The sequence below is a fragment of the Lagopus muta genome, chromosome 2 (assembly GCF_023343835.1).
Source record: "Lagopus muta isolate bLagMut1 chromosome 2, bLagMut1 primary, whole genome shotgun sequence".
In the NCBI taxonomy this organism is placed as follows: domain Eukaryota; kingdom Metazoa; phylum Chordata; class Aves; order Galliformes; family Phasianidae; genus Lagopus; species Lagopus muta.
The window spans coordinates 1,011,717-1,033,367 of record NC_064434.1 but is presented as its reverse complement, the minus strand read 5'-3'; the positions used below and the strand labels follow the sequence as shown (position 1 = coordinate 1,033,367).

General features: G+C 51.1%; 1 protein-coding gene across 1 annotated transcript in view; it reads right to left on the bottom strand.

Annotated features, from left to right (window-relative positions):
- TNFRSF21 (TNF receptor superfamily member 21) overlaps window positions 1–21,651 on the bottom strand; it is a 32,114-nt gene that overhangs the window by 9,483 nt on the left and 980 nt on the right. The window contains exons 2-4 of the mRNA XM_048935333.1: window positions 18,331–18,985; window positions 16,128–16,625; window positions 921–1,186 (exon numbers count right to left, since the gene is read on the bottom strand). Coding sequence (XP_048791290.1) covers window positions 921–1,186; window positions 16,128–16,625; window positions 18,331–18,985 — 1,419 coding nt within the window. The remainder of the gene's footprint in view (window positions 1–920; window positions 1,187–16,127; window positions 16,626–18,330; window positions 18,986–21,651) is intronic.

Sequence of the window (21,651 nt, the reverse complement as noted above, 5' to 3'; positions counted from 1 at the left end):
AAAACAATAAAACAGAAAGCCATTCAAGGTTATATGGCACTGCAAAATAGAGTCCTGCTCAGAGGGGGCAATTTGGGATGGCCTTGTGCCAGCGAAGGGTTTGGGAACCCCCTGCTCCACACCGGCAAGAAGTGTTTCAACAACTGCTTTGAGGGAAGGAACCCTGCCCTGACCTTCCCACCTGAATCTATGTATTGTTCCAGTGGCTTCCACACTGAGAAGAATCTCCACTCACCACATTTAGCAACTTTCCCAGAAGGCCACTACAGAATGAGTCCCCCAGAATAAAAGCACATCAACATCTAAAGTAAGAGGTGGCAAAAACAATCTGAAAAGGTCACCAAGGCTGGCAGCTGATCTGTGCTCCCAAAAACTTACCCCCAGCCAAGACTCTGCCATAGGATACTCTGCAGCAATTATTTTCCAAAAATAAGGCCAAGACTGTTTTAAAGCCAGAGCTGCTGCAGTTCTGGAGAATGGTACACACAGACCCTTCCCACTGCATAGGGCAAGACACTGCACATGGCCTTCCAGTGCTTGAAGGGAGCGGATAAACAGGAGGGGGAACAGCTGTTTGTGAGGGTGGGTGGTGATGGGACAAGGGGAATGGTTTTAAAGTGAGACAGGGGAGATTGAGGTTGGATATGAGGAGGAAGTTTTTCCCCAAAAGGGTGGTGAGGCAGTGGCACAGGTTGCCCAAGGAGGCTGTGGATGCCCCATCCCTGCAGGCATTCAAGGCCAGGCTGGATGTGGCTCTGGGCAGCCTGGGCTGCTGGTTGGCGACCTGCACACAGCAGGGGGGTGGAGCTGGATGATCATTGTGCTTCTTTGCAACCATTCTGTGATTCTACACACACCCAGGTTGCCCTCAACAAAGCAAGGCAATGGACGAGGCAGGCCAGCACCGCACGCAGCCTTACCGCCGTGGTGTCCTCCATCAGGCCGCGGATCTTCTCCACCACATCGTTACGGCGGTGCTGCCGCAGTGCGCTGATGAGCTGGGCCAGGCTGGCCTCAGGCCCGCGGATGGTCCAGTGCTGCAGAGCAGCGTAGGCCCGCTCGTGGTCGGCCGCATAGCCATTGGAGAAGGCGGCCACCTCACGCTCGCTGGCGTTGCACAGGAACTGGTAGATGTCCTTCCACTGGCTCCCCACCTGGGCTGCCACCAGCTTCAGGATGTCGATGCCTGTGGGGCAGAAGAGCCACAGGTGAGGCGTGGTGAGACTCGCAGCCTCCTGGAAATGCAAACCAAACCTGCAGCCAAGCTTTTCTCATTGTCAAATGGACAAGTTTTGCTTTTGTTTTGTTTTTGTAAGACTTGACCAAAAGGGAACAGCTTATGAGTCCAGACCACAGCTTTGCAAATAAGAGCACCCATCATACAATCATCACAGAATGGCCTGGGTTGGAAGGGACCTCAAGGATCACGAAGCTCCAACCCCCCTGTGCCATGCAGGGCCACCAACCTCCCCATTTCACAGCAGCCCAGGCTGCCCAGGGCCCCATCCAACCTGGCCTTGAACACCTCCAGGGATGGACGGGGCATCACAGCCTCTCTGGGCAGCTGTTCCAGCCCCTCACCACTCTCACAGCACACAACTTCCCCCTGACATCCAACCTCCAGCTGCCCTCCCTCAACTCCAAACCATTTCCCCTTGTCCTGCTGTCATCTCCCCTTTCCAAGAGCTGACTCCCCTCCTGTCTGCAGGCTCCCTTTAGGTACTGCAGGCTGCAATGAGGTCAAAACCCACAATGTGTTCAACACCGTTAACCCCTGTATGCACATAAAGTGTGGCAAATCCATCAGCTGGTCCAATGGAGGCACATGCACTGTAAAATGAAAAGTGCAGTGACTGCTGCCTACAAGTCCTGAGCACAGAAAGCCCTGATGTTCAGCCACTGCTGCCGTACTGCTGTGGGCTCACCCTCACACCTGCATCACAGCTGCAGCTTTGAATGGAAGCTGGATTACGAGATGAGTCACTGAAGCTCCTCTATCAAGATGAATGGTGCTTTCATAACACAGCACCCGCAGCACCTACAGCCGTATTTAGAACAATTTTCCAGGCAGATTGGTGGCATCAAGCAAATGTTGCAAGAATGGAAGATTTGCTATGAGATTTAAATTGTAGAATTATCTAGATTGGAGAATTATCTAGACTGGAGAAGACCTAAAGAAGACCTAAAATAGTCACCAGCCTAACACTACCAGGCTGGATGTGGCTCTGCGCAGCCTGGTCTGCTGGTTGGTGATCCTGCACATAGCAGGGCGCTGGAACTGGATGAGCATCATGGGCCTTTGCAACCCAGGCCGTTCTGTGATTGTAAGATATGAGTATGACTACCAAATTCCACATGTCCAGAGATGAGGACACCACCATTCCCTTGGCAGCCTGTTCCAGTGCCCAGCCACCCTTTCCATGAGGAATTTCTTCCTTGATGCAACTTGAGGCTGCTTCCTATCACTTGTATCTGAGAACAGAGACCAACACCTCATTGCAACCTCCTTTCGGGTGAGGTCTCTTTTCAGCCTCTTCTCCAGACTCAACAACTCCAGTATCCTCAGCTGCCCCTCATAACTGGTGTTCCAGCCCAACAAAGAGCAAAAAGGTAGGATTTCCCCCAGAAAGCTCAAGACACTTTGTTTCAAGAGCAGGAGAATTTCATCCCTTGAGTTTTGGAGCAATACAAATGGCATGCCTTGCATTTGCTCAGCAGTCAGAAATTATACCTTCAAATAAAGCCATACCTCTTCTATAAGAGCTCACACAGTCTCTTTCTATCCAGCTGAACACTACCCTGTTTCAAACAGCCCCACAAAGGGGAGGCTTGAAGGATCTGCAAGATGAAACTCGCTTTTTCCAAGAAGTTACCACACTCTGGGTATCCCCATGTGCCAGCATTCCCCCATGGTTGCATACAGTACTGCTTCCATCTGTGGACACGTCTGTCAGCAAAAATAGCTGCTCACAGAGGAATACTGTAGTCAGGGTCTTTCCAGTTGGTATGAAATTCAGCAACTGCTATCTAAAGCAGTTCAATCCAAATCTCCCATCAGGTCACAGCTAAATATCCCATAGGTTGTTAGAGTTACTTAGGACCAAACTCCCTCTTCTCTCTATTAAAGCAAGCTTATCTGTACTGCTATGTAAAGACACCAGCTCTCACTTCAGAGCTAGATAACCACACAGCATTTTCCAGCACCCACAACCCCACTGTGCTCACAGTATCCAGAACTGGTGTTGGAACTGCTCTGCAGCTGAAACGCCACAGCACACGTGGGGTTCTGCATATCCCTGCCCTCCTTCCACTGCAACCCCAACAGCCTCCTTCCCCGACAGATATGAGCAAGACCTGTGGACAGCTTGAGGACTGCAGCCTGCTTCTCTCTCCAGCAGAGTTTGACTCCGCTCACTGCTGAAAGGAGCAGGCAATATCTCACCAGCCATCACAGACAAGTGATGGTTTGGCTTCTGCGTAGCGTAAAACCTCAACCTTCCAGCCTAGAGCAGAGGATCTCTCCTTTCAGGGAGAGTTTTAAGGCTCCGGGTGCTGCTGCAAACGTTTTGCTAACACATTTCCTCCACTGGGATGAGGCAGAGCAGTTGACTCAATGCAATCTCTGCCATGTTCAAGGAAGTGTTGTGGCACTCACACGTTCACATCAGGGAGTTACAGGTGTGCCCCAAGAGCCCTCCTGCTCCAGCAACAACACACAGAGATTAACGACCACATTTAGAGCATGACAGCAAAGGGGCTTAAAAGCAAAGATATGCATCGCTGAGCTGCCTCTTAAGCAGCTTTACACTCAAGCAGCAAGGCAAGGATTCCTCAGCTCTGTGTTTCAAAAGCAACAGCCATAGGGCTCTGTTTTAAAGGTTGGGGGGAAGGGGAAGAAAAAAAAAAGAAAAAAAAAAAAAAAAAAAGGTTGGGGGGAAAACCATCTTTGTTATTCAGAATAAAGCCAGGGCAAAAGAAATATTCCCCAGCATAAAGGAACAAAAAAGGCTGCCAACACGCTATTACGCTTTATGATGGGGGTAATTATCTGAGGCACATAAAAAGAAATATGTTCCTGCCCATAAAATGTCAGCATGCAGCTGGCAGCAGGCATTCGGTCTGGTCTTGCTGCCTCTCCCATTTACTCATACAAAGCCCCAGCCATCACGTCAGCACAGGTCACCTGCCTGTGCCTCAGTCACCCACTCCTTGCCCTTGGAAGGCACACAAGCTGTCAGTTGGGAGCAGGAGCTGCACACACCCCACATCACACCAGTAACCAACACAGTGCCTTTAGGCATTACAGGCTGCTGTTTGGAAGCAGCACAATAAAACCACCTGAGTCTGAAGAAAAGAACCCAAATCCAAAGATTTAACTGGAATAAGAAGGAGGAAAAACCCTGAAAAACTTGTGCACCAGGAGACAAACAGGAATGCTGGGAGGAACGAGCAGGGCCAGCACTGCCCTATCCAGAGGAGGGTCCGTGCAGCAAGCTGCTCAACAGAACGTCATTCCTGTTTACAGCCCCTGGCAGCACGATGAGCCCACAAGAGGGAAAAGCCCCCTATGCTCCCTGCTTCCACCTGCACACTCACTGCTGATCCATCCCCCTGTTTATAGCTGCTGCATTGGCAGCCAAAGCCTGATCCGCACCGGTTTTACACAGTGATGTGACGCTGTGCCCTGATATCCCCAGGCAGGATTTATGACACCTCCACTGACATTTCCGACTCTGGGGTACTGGATCTCACAATTCAGTAAAGCGGCCCCACAAACATGTTTGTATCTTCTGGCAGAAATATCCCAGGGCACCAGAACGTGCTGCAGAGCAGAGAACTTAATGGTGTGTAATAATCTTCAGAGAACAAATGTTCCATTAAAAACGAATTTGGAAATTTCTACCTTAATATTGTAAGAACCTTCAACTCGTTTTCTTGTAACTATTAAATGAATCTAAGCCCCATATGTTCACTATATCCACTACAATATTGTGCAAACAGAACCCTTAAGAGATATGGAAGACAGACGAGCACAGATTTGGCTTGAGTCTCATGGAGAACCATTTACGTCCCTTGCCCTGAAAAATAAGATTAAAACCATTACATGACAAGCTGCCGCTGCACACTGCCAAGTATTGCTCCTCGAGCCATTTACAGTAACTTAATTCACTTCTTCAAAGCTGAAATTAATGCTGATAATAAGCTTACAGACATACTATTTTCATATTTCTAGAGCCCTCACGAAGTTACCCCACGGAGCACCAATAGGGCTGGAGTGCATCACAGGGCAGGACGGTGCCCATGGGAGAGCAGCACGATTCCTGTTGCAGTGCTGTGAAACCTGCCCTCTCCTGACCCCAGCACATGGGACTTCCCATAGGGAGCAAGGATTGAAAAACCCCAGCCTCACCCCTGGACCCTTCTCCTGTCATTTGAGACTGGAGACAATGCTAGAAGCCCTTCAGGGCCCAATAATTCCAACTAAAACAGTTGAGCTTGGAAGGGATACTGCTTGAACCCACCTGTTTTGTTCTTCCTATGCAAAGGGTGCTCACAGCCACATCAGCATGATGCTGAAGCTCTTATGAGCGTGCAATTAACAGAGAACAGTCCAACAAGAGCTGTGGCCCACAGCTGAAGCTATAGCCTGCTCTTGGTCACATCACAGGGGGCTTACAGACAGTCCTGCCCATCTCCTCCTACAACCATGGCTCCTAGACAGGGAATGAGAGCAGCCTGGGAGAGCACCCACCACCCTGCTACTAATCCTGCAAGGATTCCACCTGTGGAACCATTTATTAAGCAGCTTGGCTCACCTCAAAAGAAACTGAAATTAAAGAGCAGCCCTTGCTGTGAAATCTTCCCAGCTGCTATGAGGCTGCATCCAGCAGAACTGATGTGATGTGGCATCTGAGCAATACAGGATGCCCAGGCAAGCGTGGTGGGCCACAGCATGGAAGCACCTAATATTTTAAGGTGATCATCATCCCTGAATTTCTACCTAGGTCAAAGTTTTGTGTTTAAATTCAGAGTTGAAGTTGTTTGCTAGGAAACTGGTTGTCAGTTACTGACAGTGATACTATGCAGGGCCTCTTAGGTATGGCTCAGACTTCACCAGGATCCTGCTGATCAGCTCCCAGGGCTGGTCATGAAGATCCAGAGCAACAGGACAGAGCACAAGACCAAGGTCAATAAGCATGCAGGTAAGCACGATGTCCCAGAGTGTACACGCATGCTGGGTTAGATGGGCACAACCAGGCAGACCCAGACACGTCTGCAGCCAGCTTCACAAAGAGCAGCTGGAGACAGCCTTGCTCCCAAAGGATGGCCAGACACCTGCACAGCAGCATAGGTGAGCAGCAGCACTGAAAACGTGTCCAGCTCACCTCCAAAGACACCAAGCTGGAGGGAAGGCCTCCATGGAAAGCAGAAGCACGCTGCAGTGGAACTCCACATCCTGCCTCCAGCTCACCTTCACCCAACCTTTCCTGTAATTCTGTTTCGCCCACGCAATCTGACTTCCACTTGCTTATTCTGTATGAGACACAACATCATTCCCCACGCGTTTCCATCTCCTGCCTCACCACAACACACAGGGTTTGGCTCAGCACAATCTGTTTATGAAAGTCACCAAGATGGTCATCACACAAGCACATAGGACTTTTCCATGCTTTCATAACTCTCCTGTTTTGGGTAAGTTTCCCTCATCTCATATAGCTAAGCTATATGCAGGCTGGAAACAAAGACAGAGAGCTGTTGGAGAGGGTCCAGAGGAGTCACAAAGATGATCTGCAGCACCTCCACTACAAAGACAGGCTGAGGGAGCTGGGCTTGTTCAGCATGGAGAAGAGAAGCTGCGGGGTGACCTCAGTGCAGCCTGCAGTACCTAAAGGGAGCCTGCAGACAGGAGGGGAGTCAGCTCTTGGAAAGGGGAGATGGCAGCAGGACAAGGGGAAATGGTTTGGAGCTGAGGGAGGGCAGATGGAGGTTGGATGTTGGGGAAGTTGTGTGCTGTGAGAGTGGTGAGGTGCTGGAACAGCTGCCCAGAGAGGCTGTGATGCCCCGTCCATCCCTGGAGGTGTTCAAGGCCAGGTTGGATGGGGCTCTGGGCAGCCTGGGCTGCTGTGAAATGGGGAGGTTGGTGGCCCTGCATGGCACAGGGGGGTTGGAGCTTCGTGATCCTTGAGGTCCCTTCCAGCTTGGGCCATTGTGCGATTCTGTGAACTGAGTTCCCCTGTGATCCTTTAGACCAGTGCTGCTCAGGGTCAGCAGGCCATTTCTCTACTGTTGTTCTTTGATATTACTCAACAAACTCAAGCAGGGCTGCCCTGCCAGAAGGCTACACCCAAGCACCTGGCAGCATATGGAAAAGCCTAACCACAACCTAACCACAGAGAAACATCCGCCCCTTCCTCTCCCCACCCTCTCGCAAACAAAAAACCATCATTATTTTCAGTTTCAGAGCTCAAGGCAAGTGTCACTTGGTATTCTTCAGAGCAGTGTCTGCTGAGAAGTTGCTGCCTCCAAGGGGAAATCTGTTGCTCAAGTCTGTACAGCACGCCAAAGTCATTCTCCTCCTGTCCCACTAATGATGAAGGAGAAAGGGGTTAACACATCAGTTTAAGTGGAAACGAGGGAAGCTGAGGAGATCTTCCATGGCCTGTAGCACGCATGAGATTTCCAGAGTTCTTGAGCCAGCCTTGCCCTCAGCCCCAGCCCTCCCCTGCCACAGTTCGGCGCCGTCCCTCAGCCCCTCGCTGCTGCAGAGCGGAGCTCAGCCGCCATCAGGCCTCCCTTCAGCCTGCTCTGCTCTGGGCCCGCCGGCTGAGAGCCCCACAGGCCCCCACCAGCCCAGCCCTGGTTTGAGCTGAGCTCCCAGCACCATCCTCGTGGCATAGGTGTGCTGGAGGAGGGCAATATTAATTACCGTATGCACCCAACGAGCAGATAATTACTTGATAATCAACATAACCCAGTCCCATGACAGCCCTTAAAGATCATCTCCTCCCCTCTGGCAGCTTGCTGCTGCCAGGTCTCGGCTCTGTGTAGGAAAGGCGCCCATCTCACCACCTTCTCCAGCTGCCTGTTTCTGAGCACAGGGCAGCACATGGAGTGACAAAGCCTGCTTCGGGCTGGATAGATTTGAACATCTGCACAAACCCGGAGCACTGAGTAACAGAGGCGGAGGGCACAGCTGAGCACACAGGCAGGCAGGCAAACCATGGCAATGCAGCCCAACCCTCCCCTACATTCAGCCAAGCTTCATATCACTGCTAACCCAACTGTGCCTGAGCTCATCCCACCCACCTCCTCCAATATCTTACTGACTCACACAGAACACAGCCCCAGCAGCCTGTTCATACCTCCCAAAATACACGGAGAGCCTACATGTACAGCAGAGCCAGGGTGCAGCACACCCAAACCCCAGCTGTCCGCAGCTCAACCAAACCAGGGCTTACAAAGCCCAAACCCCGATGTAAATACTTTCCCAAAATGAGAAAACTTCACCGCCTTCCCAAATAGAAGGGGAGATGCTGGAAATCCCCTCACCACAAATATATTCCAGGTCTCCGAGTGAGGTTAGAAAACATACACAAGTGCACAAGAGCCTCTGTGCGGAGAGGAATGAAGGACACAGTTAAGAATGCTCATGAGCAATTGCTAGTCCTTCCCATGGAGGGCATCGCTGCTGCCAGATCCTCCCAGCAGCCACTGATTCACATCCTCAGAAAGCACCGTTTGGGCAATAAACCACTAACTGCTTTTCTTTTTTTTCTTCCCCAGACACAAAAACCAAACACACATAATAACCTTCCAGGGCAGGAAGCGGACTGCTGACAAACACTTCCCACGCGCTCTCGGGGCAGTAACTGCACCGAAGCAGTGAGGGAAGGTTCCATCAGCCACGTGTGACGTTTCAGAGCCAGGGACAAGAAGGACAGCACGAGGTACGAGCTGCAGCAGCTCCTGCACCACAGCTGTGTGGAGATCACCTCTGCAGCAGCAGCTCCACGCTTGGTCTGCACCTCCTCCCTCAGACCTACATGAGCCACCCATCTGCACGGCAAACCCACCCTTCTCTGCTCAACCTGCCCAGGATGCTGCAGAGCAACCTGCCTGGGAACAGCTGCTCTTCCTTTGGTTTGAAAGAGAGCGGTCAGAGTAAGCATTCTATGTCATTATTAGATTGTAAACAGCTTTTGCAGAGTTAATCCTCATTATAACTCCCTCAGACAGGCTGGTAAACCCTTAGCAAGCACACTGCTGTGGCCAGGGTCGTATAGATATCCAGACACACACAGATACCAGCCTGGGGATTAAATTCACCTCCAGATTGGTTTTTTCCCCTCCAAGGAAGACTTGGCAAGAAGGGAAAGCCCGCCTCGTTATTTCAGGAGTTATGTGCTACAGACTTACAGAGGTGAGAAATCACAGCCTTCCTGCTGCAGAAGCTGGCGCAGGATTTTCCACAAATAAACCTTCTCAGCATGTTTTTCTGCAAGAGAAGCCAAGCTACCAAGCCATCAGTGCTCAGCCCTGCCTAACAGGCAGGCACAAATTCCTTATATTCCCAATTAAATTCCTGGGTTGATTTTTCTTTTTTGGTGATGGCAGAGGTTGTTGGGGTTTTTTTGGAGCAGATTTCAGAGCAAATGTACCATGTTCCCAGGGCAGCCCTGCACACATTGCAAACAGATGGCTGGTGTAGCAGCCCGCATTACAAGCGATGGAGCACCAGCCTCCAGCCTGCTAATGCAGGGAGACTCAAGATGTAATAAACCCACCCATGATTAGGTTTCCTTCTCTCTAAGCAGAACAGCGCTGTCTGTCTCTCTCATTTGTGTTTTCCAGAGATCCCTTTCACCACAAAGCCCCGTCAGGTCCCGAAAGGTCAATTTTGAGGCAAACCTGAGCAAAGTTGAAGACCAAGCAGTCTGAGGAACACAGCGCTTCAAACTCAACATATACCATCCCAGACCTCCCAGAGCAGAGCTCTGCACTGCAGAAAGCAGCTGGAGGTAAAGGGCTTCCTCGTTCCACTCTGAAATGGAACATCCCACCTGGGCACAGCGCCGTGCAGAGCTCCATGCATCCCAAGGCAAGGAGCACAGCAGTATTCACAGCACCTGCACTCCTCAGGGCACAACCCCACCTTATCAATAAGCTCCCTCTGTGGGCCTCATTCTGAACAAGAGGACAGGCTGACATCTGAGGGCCAGATAGATATCTGCAGATTAATAATCTGCAGATCCCAGTGGAAAGACAGCTTTAAAACACCCTTTTGCCTCTCCGTTTTGGCAGACAGACAAACATTAATTCCTCATCTCATGCCTTGCCTGCCAAAGTCGTATTAGGGCTTGCACACAGGCACAGAGCTCCTTCACCCCAGGCACAGTCACAATTAATAAATTACGTTAGCAGCAGCAACAGGCACATCTGCCCTTGGGAGATGTTGCTCTACCCTGCCCACGATCCTTCAGGTCACCACAGTTGGAGCCCAATTCAACTTGTATGCCCATCTCTCTTCCCATGCTCTGCAGACATGTAGTCAGGAGCTGATCAAAGGGAAAATAACTGCGAAACCAATCCACCAAGTGGCTTTTAGCTCATTTACCTCACAAGCACTAAGGAAGGGGCCTGAAGTGGCACTGAGCTGCAAGAAGCCCCCTCATAGGTTTGTGCTTATGCTTGTGCCACTCCTGCAGCTGGGCTTACCCTTTTAGCAAGAACAGCAGTTGAAGGGTGAGAAAAAGCAGGCTTATGGAAGAACACCCATTGCTGAGTTGTTTCCATATGCTTGCTTACCATTTTAGTGGTGAATCTGTACAGATTAAGGCTGCAGGAAGGCTTTTTCAGTCAACGTGCTCTTAAAAAAACGCCACCCAATTCCGATATGAAAAGCATTTTTGAAGACCACTCACAAAAGAGCATTTGATTTCATGCAAGTACCAGCCTGTAGTGACCCAAGATGTCCCTATGCACACTGCCAACACACATTATCATATTCACATGGGGATGCTTAGGAGCTGCAGCATAGGCCATGGGGCTTTTTAGTGAGGCTCTCTTCAACCACCCAAGCCTGGAAAGCCTGTGCTTTGGAGCAGAACAAGCTCTAGCCTAGCTCTGTGTTACAGCTACCGAGCTGCAAGGCAAGGACCATACCCCCAAAAAATCACCACCCAGAAGATCCCAGCACTGCAGGCTGGCAGCTGAGCAACCAAGACCCCCAGATCCCAACACACTGCTTCTGTTCACCATCGCTTCTCAGCTCCCCACTCTGCTTCCAGATGGGATTTCCATCCAAAGCCACTTCTGGCAAGCTCTCTTCTATCTGCAGTCAAGCCTCCTTCCCTGCTGCAAACAGCATTGCAGACCAGCTCATTTCTCTTGATTATTTAAGTAGAGGCTTCCTGGCTTTTCTCTCACCGCCCACTGCAATGATGTGCATCTACCAGACTATAACGAAAAGAAAATATGAAAGCTCTGGCCTGGCAGGAAATGCCAAGACGTGTTTTTTGGTGATTTCTGGAGCTGAAAGACTAAATCCTCTTCTTGTCTCTCAGCACATCATTTCAGGCACCTTGCTCTACATGCATAAGGTTTTATACCAAAAGAGAACTTCCTAAACAACCCATTTCACTCCTTGCTGCTCACCCACTGATACTCCATAGGTGACAAAGACAACCACTGAAAGACTATTTCAACCCTATCTTCATTGCTATCTTGCTATCTTCTTTAGCATAGACTGATGCAAAATGTGATGTTGCCAAGAATTACAGCTTCAGTTCTCCTTTTTTATTACAAAGACTCTCATTGTTCAATTCCTCCCCTTTGGAAGCTGATGAAGAAAGAGATTGGAAGAACAGTATTTCCAGTACATAGGCTGCTCTCAAAGAAAGGAGTCACACAAGGTTAAAACCACTTCCCTGTACACAGTTTAGGCACCACGCTAACAATTAACCACTACTTTCTTTGCAAATCTTGGCCAAGCTGCCCCTACCATTCCAGGTCCCACCGGCAGGGTGAGATGAAGCAGTGAGATCCAACTCCTCCCAGCAAGGCTGCACCATTGGTGCTGCTCCAGCTTCAAGATCCTGTGCAGATGAGACCTGGGGATTCTGGGACCACCAAGAAGAGCCCCCACCCTGGGGACAGACATGGAGGCAGGCCAGCTGTGCTAGCTCAGGCCGTTAGTCATCACAAACTGGAGGTCTGGGAAGACTCAGACCTCTGAACCATTTAATCCAGTGAGAATCAGTATCATTCACAGCCTTAGCTGGAACACGTCCACACTGAGGACACGGGTCCTGTTTTAACACCGGCCTCCTGCACCGCTGCTAATTTTAGTTTGTGACTTAAGGCATGTGCAAGCGTGGGGCAGACACCAGCTCATGAGGATGAGCACGAGCAAAATGCCCCGCCGCAGCAACTGCTGGCTCACAAGTGCATCACAGCTACTGGGTATCGAGTGCCCCAGGAACAGACAGGGCTCTGGGCCCATTTACCTGAGCTCTGTCAGAGCAGTACAGTACAGAACAGTAAATGGGCAGAAATATGTATTTTTACATGCTGTAGTTCCTGCACGTGGAAAGTTACATTATCACAGAAAGACCCTTACAACAACTACCTAAAGAAGTATTGACTACACACCAGCCATGGGCTACTCCTGTGTGGGGAAGGAGCCCACCCCCAACGAGATGGGTCTGCTCCAGCAGCACTGCCCTCACCACAGAGCCCCAGCTTACAGGAATCAGCTGCCCCAGACCTTCCAAAGAGGGCAAAGCCCACGAGGTGAGCCCTGCTGGCCACCCATTGCTGCGATGCCCGTTTGAGGATGCAGTGGGGCACTTCCGTCAGCATGGCTCCTCTGTGCCAGGCCTGGCACCTGCATCAGAGCAGCTCTTCCCTTTCAAAGGTTAAAGCTGTTTACTGAAAGGATTAAGAGGGAGGAGATGGTCAACTAGGAGGAAGCAGAGGGGAAACCGTGCGTGATTGCCCTGACATCTTGTTGGCACAGCCTATGGGAACAAGCCGTGGAGGCTGAAGGGAGGCCTCATGGCAGCCCACAGAGCCCCTCCCAGGGCATGGAGGGGCAGTACAGAGCTCTGCTCTCTGTGACAGTGACAAGGCTGTGACAAGGCCTGAGGGACAACACGGAGCTGTGGCAGGGGAGGGTCGGCTGGGGTTAGGGAAAAGGGGGCTCTCCAACGTAGGCTGTGGGTGGTGCTGTGCAGCCAGGAGTGGGACTCGGGGATCCTAGAGGGTCTCTATGAATTTGGGTGTTTTTATGACTCTATCGACCCAACTCATGTATTGGTGGAGAGGTCATGCAAATGCCCATAACCTGTCAGCACCAGAGCCCAGGGCTTCATTCTCAGCCCACAGAGATGATTTAAAGCCTAATCAGCTGCCCCATACAACCTCAGTGTGACCACAAACCAGGCTAACAATTTGAGAGACGCACAGAGGCTTTGTGCTGGCTTCCCACCGCAGAGCAATTGGCACCAGCAGCACGGCGGGGCAAAGATCTCCTCTCTGCAAGAGTCTGAAGTTAGTTCTGGGCTGTATCCTCATTCAAAACGCTGCCTCAGGATACAGCCACAAAGCACAGTTCGGGGATAAGCACTGCTGGAGCAGCAGAAAGCAAAGCCAAGATGCTTCAGCTCTGCAGCATGGTCAGCTGCTTGGAAAATAAAAGTCAGTTCTGCTGTTTTACTACGTTTTCTCTCATTTCAAGTAAACAGGGTCTTCAGAGCCAGACACGTCCACACAAAATCCAAAGAGGGATTTCTATATCACTGTGGAGAAGAACAATTTACGTGCTTGATACAACAGAGCAACACCGCCAAATAACAACTAACGAGCGAGGCTGTCCCAGCTAAACAGTGTGATTTAGGCAACATCAGAGCTGCCCTTAAAGCAAGACAAAGCATTAATTGGTTTGTGCTCATTTTGCCTTTGCAGCAACAAGTTCAGCTGAGGACATTCTGTGGTGGGAGCAGGTCACGAAGCCAGCTGGGCAAACAGGCACCAGCATGACTGGCCAGAACTGCTGGGAGGGCTGTGCCCAACTGCCTGACCAGAGCCTCTGAGCAAAGGGGAATTGGCCTCCAGTCTGCAGGGGCTCCATCAGATACTGGGCCAGCTCATTAACTGAGCACTGCTTCTGCACTTACATCAGCTTATTGCCCAAGACAGGGAGAAAGCTTTGCGAACACACGATGGATTTGATGCATTAGCTGAATTCAGCTGTTAAAGGATGAGAGAGGCGATGTGCTTTGGGAAGGATGACCCAGGAATTACACTGTCCTCCAAAGGACACAGAATCTAGGAGGTGGGGTTATATCTGAGCAGTCTTACACGGTCTGGTTACTCACCACATATCAGCCTGTCTTATCTGCATGGTTTCTTTAACCTGAATCATCCTCAGTGAACAAATGAGCCCTGCCCAAAGGCAGCTCCAGCACTGCTGCAGAAAGACCAGCTGTAGTGCAGGCGTGTCAGAAGGCATCCAAAGCACCATCATTCCCTGAGCTGTACAGATCCAATCTCTGCTTTGAGGGGACAGTATTCACTGCTCCAAGAAAAGGAAGGAGATATCCAACCAACCCAGGGAGCTGGTAATGAAGGTATTGGGAGAAGAAAGAAAAGGAAAATGAAGGGAAATGAAAGAAGAAACAATTCTGCTTAGTAACAGCCAGCACCTCCTGGCCAATGAACCGTGGCTGAAGCAATGAAGCTCGGTATTTCCCAAAGCACACACAAATAAAGGTGCTTAAAAAGGTTCCATAACCCTGCTGTGGATCACTTACCATAGCCCCAGGGACCACACTTCAGGCACTACTGACTTCAGGGACAAAGGAGTGCAGATCTTACAGGAAAAAAAAGTTGTTAAAACTTATTGCAAAAGGAACTGCTTATAAGCTCAAGAAACAGCTCCTCAAGAATTCAAGAGTTAAAAGGAAACCAATAAAAAGCACAAACACAAGAGAAGGCACACAGCTAATTCCAGCAAGACCTTACTGGTTCTATAAATGCATTAATGAAGGCAAACAAAGTGTAGCTCTGTTAATCAGCAGGAAGGAGAACAGAGAACATAACAAGACGCCCTACTCAAAGCCTTCTTTGCTTTGTACTTAAGCACTCAAGGATGACTTCCATCAAGCACTGATCTCTTAAACCTTTAAATCGTTATTTTCCAATCTGTTCTTTGCTGGGGTCCCTTGCTGAAAGTGCCTTCCTAAAGGTTAACTGTGGAGGGAGGTTTGTTTGTTGCTCCTTAATCCGTCTCTGCAAGACAAAGGGGACAAATTTGTCACCACAGCTTTGAGGAGGTAGAACCACACATCCTGCTGGGGAGAGCACGGGCACACGAGGCTGCTCACGTTCATGCCACTGCTTTATCACTGATCCTTATGAATCCCTATTTATGACCACAGCAGCTCACCTTCAGATCTCACTGACAAGCATACAGCGGGTCACTTGCCAAAGAACAGAAACCACAAGGGAAGCAGCACCTCCAAGATCTCACAACATGCAGAACTGCGCCCTATGGCTGTTAAGGATAACTCTCCTCACTCCAGCAAGGAAAAAGGGCTGGGGAAAGATGCCAGCATTTAGGATTTAGAGCTTTGACTGAGGTGCTGCCAACAGGCAGAGGGATGACTCAGCCTTCCAGAAACAGAAGTGGTGAAGGAAAAGGGGCAGCACAAAAGATAATCAGATGCATGCCTGAGTCACTAAGAAGATAAGGATGGAGAAAAACAGAAGAGCAATGGAAAGGGTGAGATCAATTAAAAATAAATAAGGTCTTCTTTTGAGATCCTCTAATGAAGAGTAGAAGCAGGAGAGGTGTTGAAGAGTGCAAGTGATGTTTTCTTCGTTATTAATTCCTCCTGGAACAGGAGATAAGCCAACAGAACAGGGATAGGGAGAAGCCAAGAAACAGCTGAGGAACCACGGGTCTGTGTTTTGCCCTTACTATGAAGTCCAGCATCCCAGAAAAGCAACCAGGGAGCAGAGATGGAACGGCCCATCCAAAGCACCATGAGAACTGCTGCCGCACAAGGAGGAGAGGACACTACTGCCCAGATCTGCTGCTAAAGCCCCAGGCCGTTGCCGCTCACCGTGCCCGTTGCAGTAGTAGATCCATTTCTCCCTGTTCTGCGTGGGGGTGGTGGACTTTTTCATAATAGCTTTCTCCACAATGGCACTGGGATCTTGCCTCGGTCCCTTCTTCAGAGTCCGTGAGCTCTTCCTGACGCTGCAGACGACGATGACCACCAGGACCAGCAGCAGGAAGAGGACGATCATCCAGGGCAAGTGTTCATTGATATCGAAGTGCTGGTGGACGCTGGGCGGCCCTCTGCGGGGCGGCCTGTAGGGGATGCTGGACTTCTCACCCCCCGCCATCTCCTGCGCCGGCTGCTTGCCCACCGCTTGGCTGCTGTGCTTGTGCCGGTAGCTCTGTGCCTGGCCAGCGGCGCCCGCGCTGGAGAGGCTCCCAGGGGCACCAACTGTGCTGTTGGCCGAGGTGTCGTTGTAGTCAGCTACTGGCTCTGCTGTGCCATTGGACACACGCGGCTCCGGAGGGGAAGTGAGATCAAAAACTGAAGAGTTCAGACCTGCAAGACAAAAGGAGCAGTCAGCGCTGCAGCACTAGGGGTGACGGGGCGTCATGGCTTGGCCCAGACCCTCTTTGGACACTGGCCTGTAGGCCAAAGCCCAGTGAGACAATGAGAAAGGGAAGAGGTGAAATTAAAGTTCAGCTCTATAACAGACAGCTACATTACAGAGTCGGGTTCAACATCAAGTTGCCCCTTGCTGGTTAACAGCAGTGGCAGCTCTCTCACAAAACTGAGTGATGCTCTTAATCACTTTGTGCTTGATCCTAATTCAGTATTTCTTGGAAGATCTGCAGCTTCAAGGGAGCTGGCTTTCCTTTCCTAGCTTATGAACATTACCTTTAATCACAGGAAATCTGGTATTTGGGCTAGAAACAACAAGAATGCAGAGCCTGATAGTATCTCCTCAATCGATCTAAAGCAGCACAAACATATCCATGCTGCAAACAGGCTTGAGTGCTTCAACTCCTAAACAGCTTTCCAAAGGGACAGAAATGACCCAAACTCCGAGAGCCTCTTTCCCACCTTTATTGAGCTTTCTCACCAACAAACAGCTCCCACATCCCAGCCAGTCTGATGAGAAGGCTTGCTGCAGCAAAAACAAGAGCCTACTCTGGAAACTCGGCTTTTAAAAATTATGTCTCATCCCAGCTGAGGCAGAGCGTGGGTTTCATCATCTGTACTGTGATTTTTGTCTCTGACTCGGTTACTCAAAACACTCTGACCAGTACACAAACAGGGAAACCACTAACTTTTATCTAATTGTCTACAGTTGATATCAAAGTTCAGGGAACCCTCCCTTCCTCTCCCAGTGACGCACCGACACCAAACTGAGCTTTGAGTCCTAACAAATGTGAAGTAATGGTGCCTACCACTGTCAACACTTCCTCAGGTGCAAAGGGCATCAAAAGTTGCATTTTGTTGTTAAAATGCAAAGTTTCAGGCACCATAAGACGTGCTGAGCACCACCTCAAGAAGAGTCCTGCAGCACCTCTACAGTCAGCTATGGCTACCGCAGCTGTGCTGAACACAACAGCATGAACCCTGGGGTCTCTGGGCACTCACCTATCTGTGCACAGATAAGATGAAGACTGCGGCCAGCTGTCATTTCTGACTAAGTGAGAGAATGTGGAATTCAAGTCAGTCTGTCCCATCAGTGGTAAATAATGGAAGACTCGATGGTTAAAGAAAAGAAGTTAATAAGCACAGCCCAGAGCCCTGTTCTGGCAATGGCTCCCATTCAAGTCAATACAGTGACACAATGCAGGGTAAAAGGAACCAGGGAAAGCACAGGCACAAAAGCAACAAACCCAGCAGGAAACCAGTCTGACAGAGAGAAGCTTTCCTCTCCTTGCTGGGGCTTCTCTGCTGCACTTGCTCTCTGCTCCCATTTGCCACAAACACGAAGACTTGTGCCGGCACAACACACACATGGGAAAAGCAGCTGGGAACACGCTGTCCTTTTAATCCAAAGAGCAGGACAGCCAGAAGTCCAGTCATCAGCAAAGTCTCACGGAAAACATTATTAAACGTAGTTTAACACAAGCAATGGTAACCTGATGTACTGCACAGCTGCGTTCTGGCCAAAAAGCAAAAGCACCACCCACACTACGGATCAGGTTGCCCTTCGACAGCCTAAAAACAACCGAAGCAGGAATGCAACCCCGTGAGCAAAAACACAGCTGTACTTCATTGGGGACGTTACCTTTGGGAAGGTAAGCGGTCGGTGGAGCTTCGTAGGTCTCTCCATCCGCTTCTGCATCCGATGAAGTCAAAGATGTGTTTGGAAGAGACGCCGGGGAGCCACAGACGTTGTCGCTTTCCTTCGTCCCCGGCTTTACGACCACCATGTTTTTCCCAAAGCAGTCAGTGTAGGTTTTGCACTTCATCACACTAGAAGGCACATCAGAAAAAGTACCCCGAGGGCAGGGCTTGCACCTCACGTCTTCTGTCTCGGTTCCTTTCTTGCGGACGCCCCAGCCGACCGGGCACACCGTGTAAGGGACGCAGGTATCGTTAATCTGAAACGTACCCGACAGGCAAGTGCACTCACGGTCGGTCAAGGCAGTGCAATGAGTTTTCTCAATCATTGGCAGTTCACAGGGTTTTCTGCACGGGTGGCATCGCTCTATGCCGTTCTCGTGCTTAGTGAAGGTCCCATCCGGACAAGGGCTGCACTCTCTTAAGGTACTCTTCGTGCAATGCTTGGACACGTAGGTTCCCGCGGGGCATTTGTCGCAGATCAGCTCCTGGTTGGTGGCACGGTCCAGGTGGAGGTACTTGCCAGCAGGGAGGCTCACGGCGTTCTGCTCCGAGGTCAGCTTGGGCTGAGCGTCAGCGGTGCCAAGGAACACGAGCAGCTGAAAGACAGATGTAAAGCATTGGTGAAAGCAGCACGCGCCCGGAGCCCTCTGCCAAATACCTTCGGCACCCCTGGGATCCCACGGGGGATATCCCAGGGCTGGGAGACTGCAGGAGGTCCTGCACCACAACTAGGTGGGATGATGGAGCGCGTTCTGGCTGCTCCACCAGCACCCTGACACAGAGATGGCTACCGGGGCATTACAGATCAGCTACAATTCCTTCAATCTGATACCACCCTTCTCAGACTATGCCTCATTTACACTGCAGGCTGCCAGGGCAGCGAGCGCTGCTATCTGTGTCTCAGCATACAGCCCACCCTGAGAGCGCTCAGACCAGCTCTGCATTTCAAGGCTGAGAGGTCCCAGCAGGAGCCAAAAAAGCAGCACCCATGCAGGTGGCAGCGCTGACCCATGAAACTGTTTTCCACTAAGCATTAAGCAGCACTTGTTCAAACATCTGCCTTTTTAAATAGCACAGAACAGGTTGAAACCTGGGCTGGCACATGACTTCTCAGCCCTCCTACCCTGGCACAACCCACACACCTCTGTGCGAGCAGCATGGTTCTCCAGGGCTCTGCTTCAAGCCTCCACCTTGACCACTGAATGTTTTGGGTTGGAAGGGACCTCAAAGCTCACCCAGTTCCATCCCCTGCTGTGGGCTTAGGCAGTAGCTCAGGCTGGGTGGAACCACCAGCCTGGCCAGGAGCACCTCCGGGGATGGGCATCCACATCTTCCCCGGGCAGCCTGTACCAGGACCTCACCACTTGAAACCAGCCTTAATTGCAACAGGAAAGGAAAAAGGGACACTATTCTTAAGCTCTCCTAGGGGCTCTGCTGTAACTCAGTTCCTCATTGCATCAGATACAGGTAAAAGTTCTCAAGTTTTAGACACCCAACGGCAGCCAGCTGGGCTCATCAATGACTACATCCAGCCTCACAGTTTGATCCCCTCAGCCCTGTGTGCTGACACCAACAGGCTGCTCCATCCCCGAGGGACGCAGTAGGACCTCTGCTTCTTCCAGAAGACCTCTGCACTGCAGGCACAGCATCAGCTATGCCCACAGAAGCGACACACAGAGAACAAAAGGCAGCTCCAGTGCAGCTGCCCCAGCCTCACTCAGCACACAAAGCAGCTGGAGATGCATTTCTAAGCAGCAGCAGGCTGAGTTCAGAGGGAAGGAGGAACGTCACCTTGGATTTCCAAAGGTGATTTCTTACCCTGAAGGCATGCAGACCACAGACCCTACTGCTTCTCAGCGGAACAGCCAGGACATAAATCACCTTGCTGTGCTGCACAGGACCTTGCTTTTGCTCCGCTACATACCCTGGGCTATCAGCCAGCAAGAATACATTAAACAAGAGCCTCCACCAACATGACTCTGCAGAACACATCGCAGCAGAGCTGCACCGCGTCATTTTTGGTGCAGTCTCTCCCTTCCTGGAAAACACACCATCCGGCAGCGCCGTTCTGTCCCACCCGCTAAATAATGTATGGCCGTGCAAAACACCTCAGGTCTGTTATTTTCCTGAAGCAGCAATCACAGAGGCGGCAGCAGACAGGCCTGCAGGAACTGACAAGGAGCCTGCGGTGGCCAGGCCAATTACGGCACGTCAAATTAAAACAAAGAGCGAGGCTGCTGTGGCAGGCACTGCCGGCTCACACCATGCCTCCCCCCGCCTCCCCAAGATGCGATTGCACAAAGCACTACAGAAACCTGCCACCCTGAGCTCCCTGACGCAACGCAGAATTAGCAAACCAGATGCAACAGGATCCAGCTCGCAGGGCTTGCTGCTGCCCTGTGCGGGGGCACAAGCCCATGCCATCACCCCGTGCTGGGCCGGCAGCTTTGGGGCGCAGGCATCTCCGCACCTAACCACAGCACTGTCACAGCAGGGAAGGCTCGGCAGCACCGAGCAACTGTGCAGCTTTGATGCAGATCGGTGCTTCTGCTCCCTAAAAGTAACCGCTGCTGAGGTCTGGAGGCTGGCACTGCTTGTGGCTCTGAGGAGGACATGTACAGCAGGAGGATGTCTGCTGGCTACAGCCACTGTCCTCACCGACTGCTCCTGGGGATGATGCGTGCAGCTTCAGAGGCAGGAGCACCAGGATAAAGGAGGAAGCCCTACTTACCACCAGACTCTGGTTCAATACTCCAGTACCAAAGAAAGAGCACAGAGTAACACAGCCCACAGTGCAGCTCTTCATGCACAAGAGACTCCGAACGCCCAACCTGAAGGCTCCCAGGACCTGCACACCTCAGCACCCACGTTGCTGCCCATCTGCCACAACCCATCCCAACACCTGAAGGACTCACATGGGAGAGGCAGCTGGGAAGCAGCCAGCAGCTGACGCAGGCACGACCCACCTTACAACCAGGAGCTGGATGAGTCAGTCCTAATGCTCACTGTCACGCAGCACCGCTATCAGACTGCACATTGCATCCACGCATCCCACAAATCCAATGAGCAACGTGAAGTCAATAGTTTGTACGGACCCAAGTGCGAGTCCATGGGACGCTGCAGGCTGCCCCATCCCTGCAGCATCCTGAGGCCACGGATGGGCCCTGGGCCTGAGCTGCACAGTGGCACTGGAGGACCATCATATCATCAGCTGCTCACTGGGAACCATTTCTGAAGGAAAACAGTGAGGACCTGGAGCAGC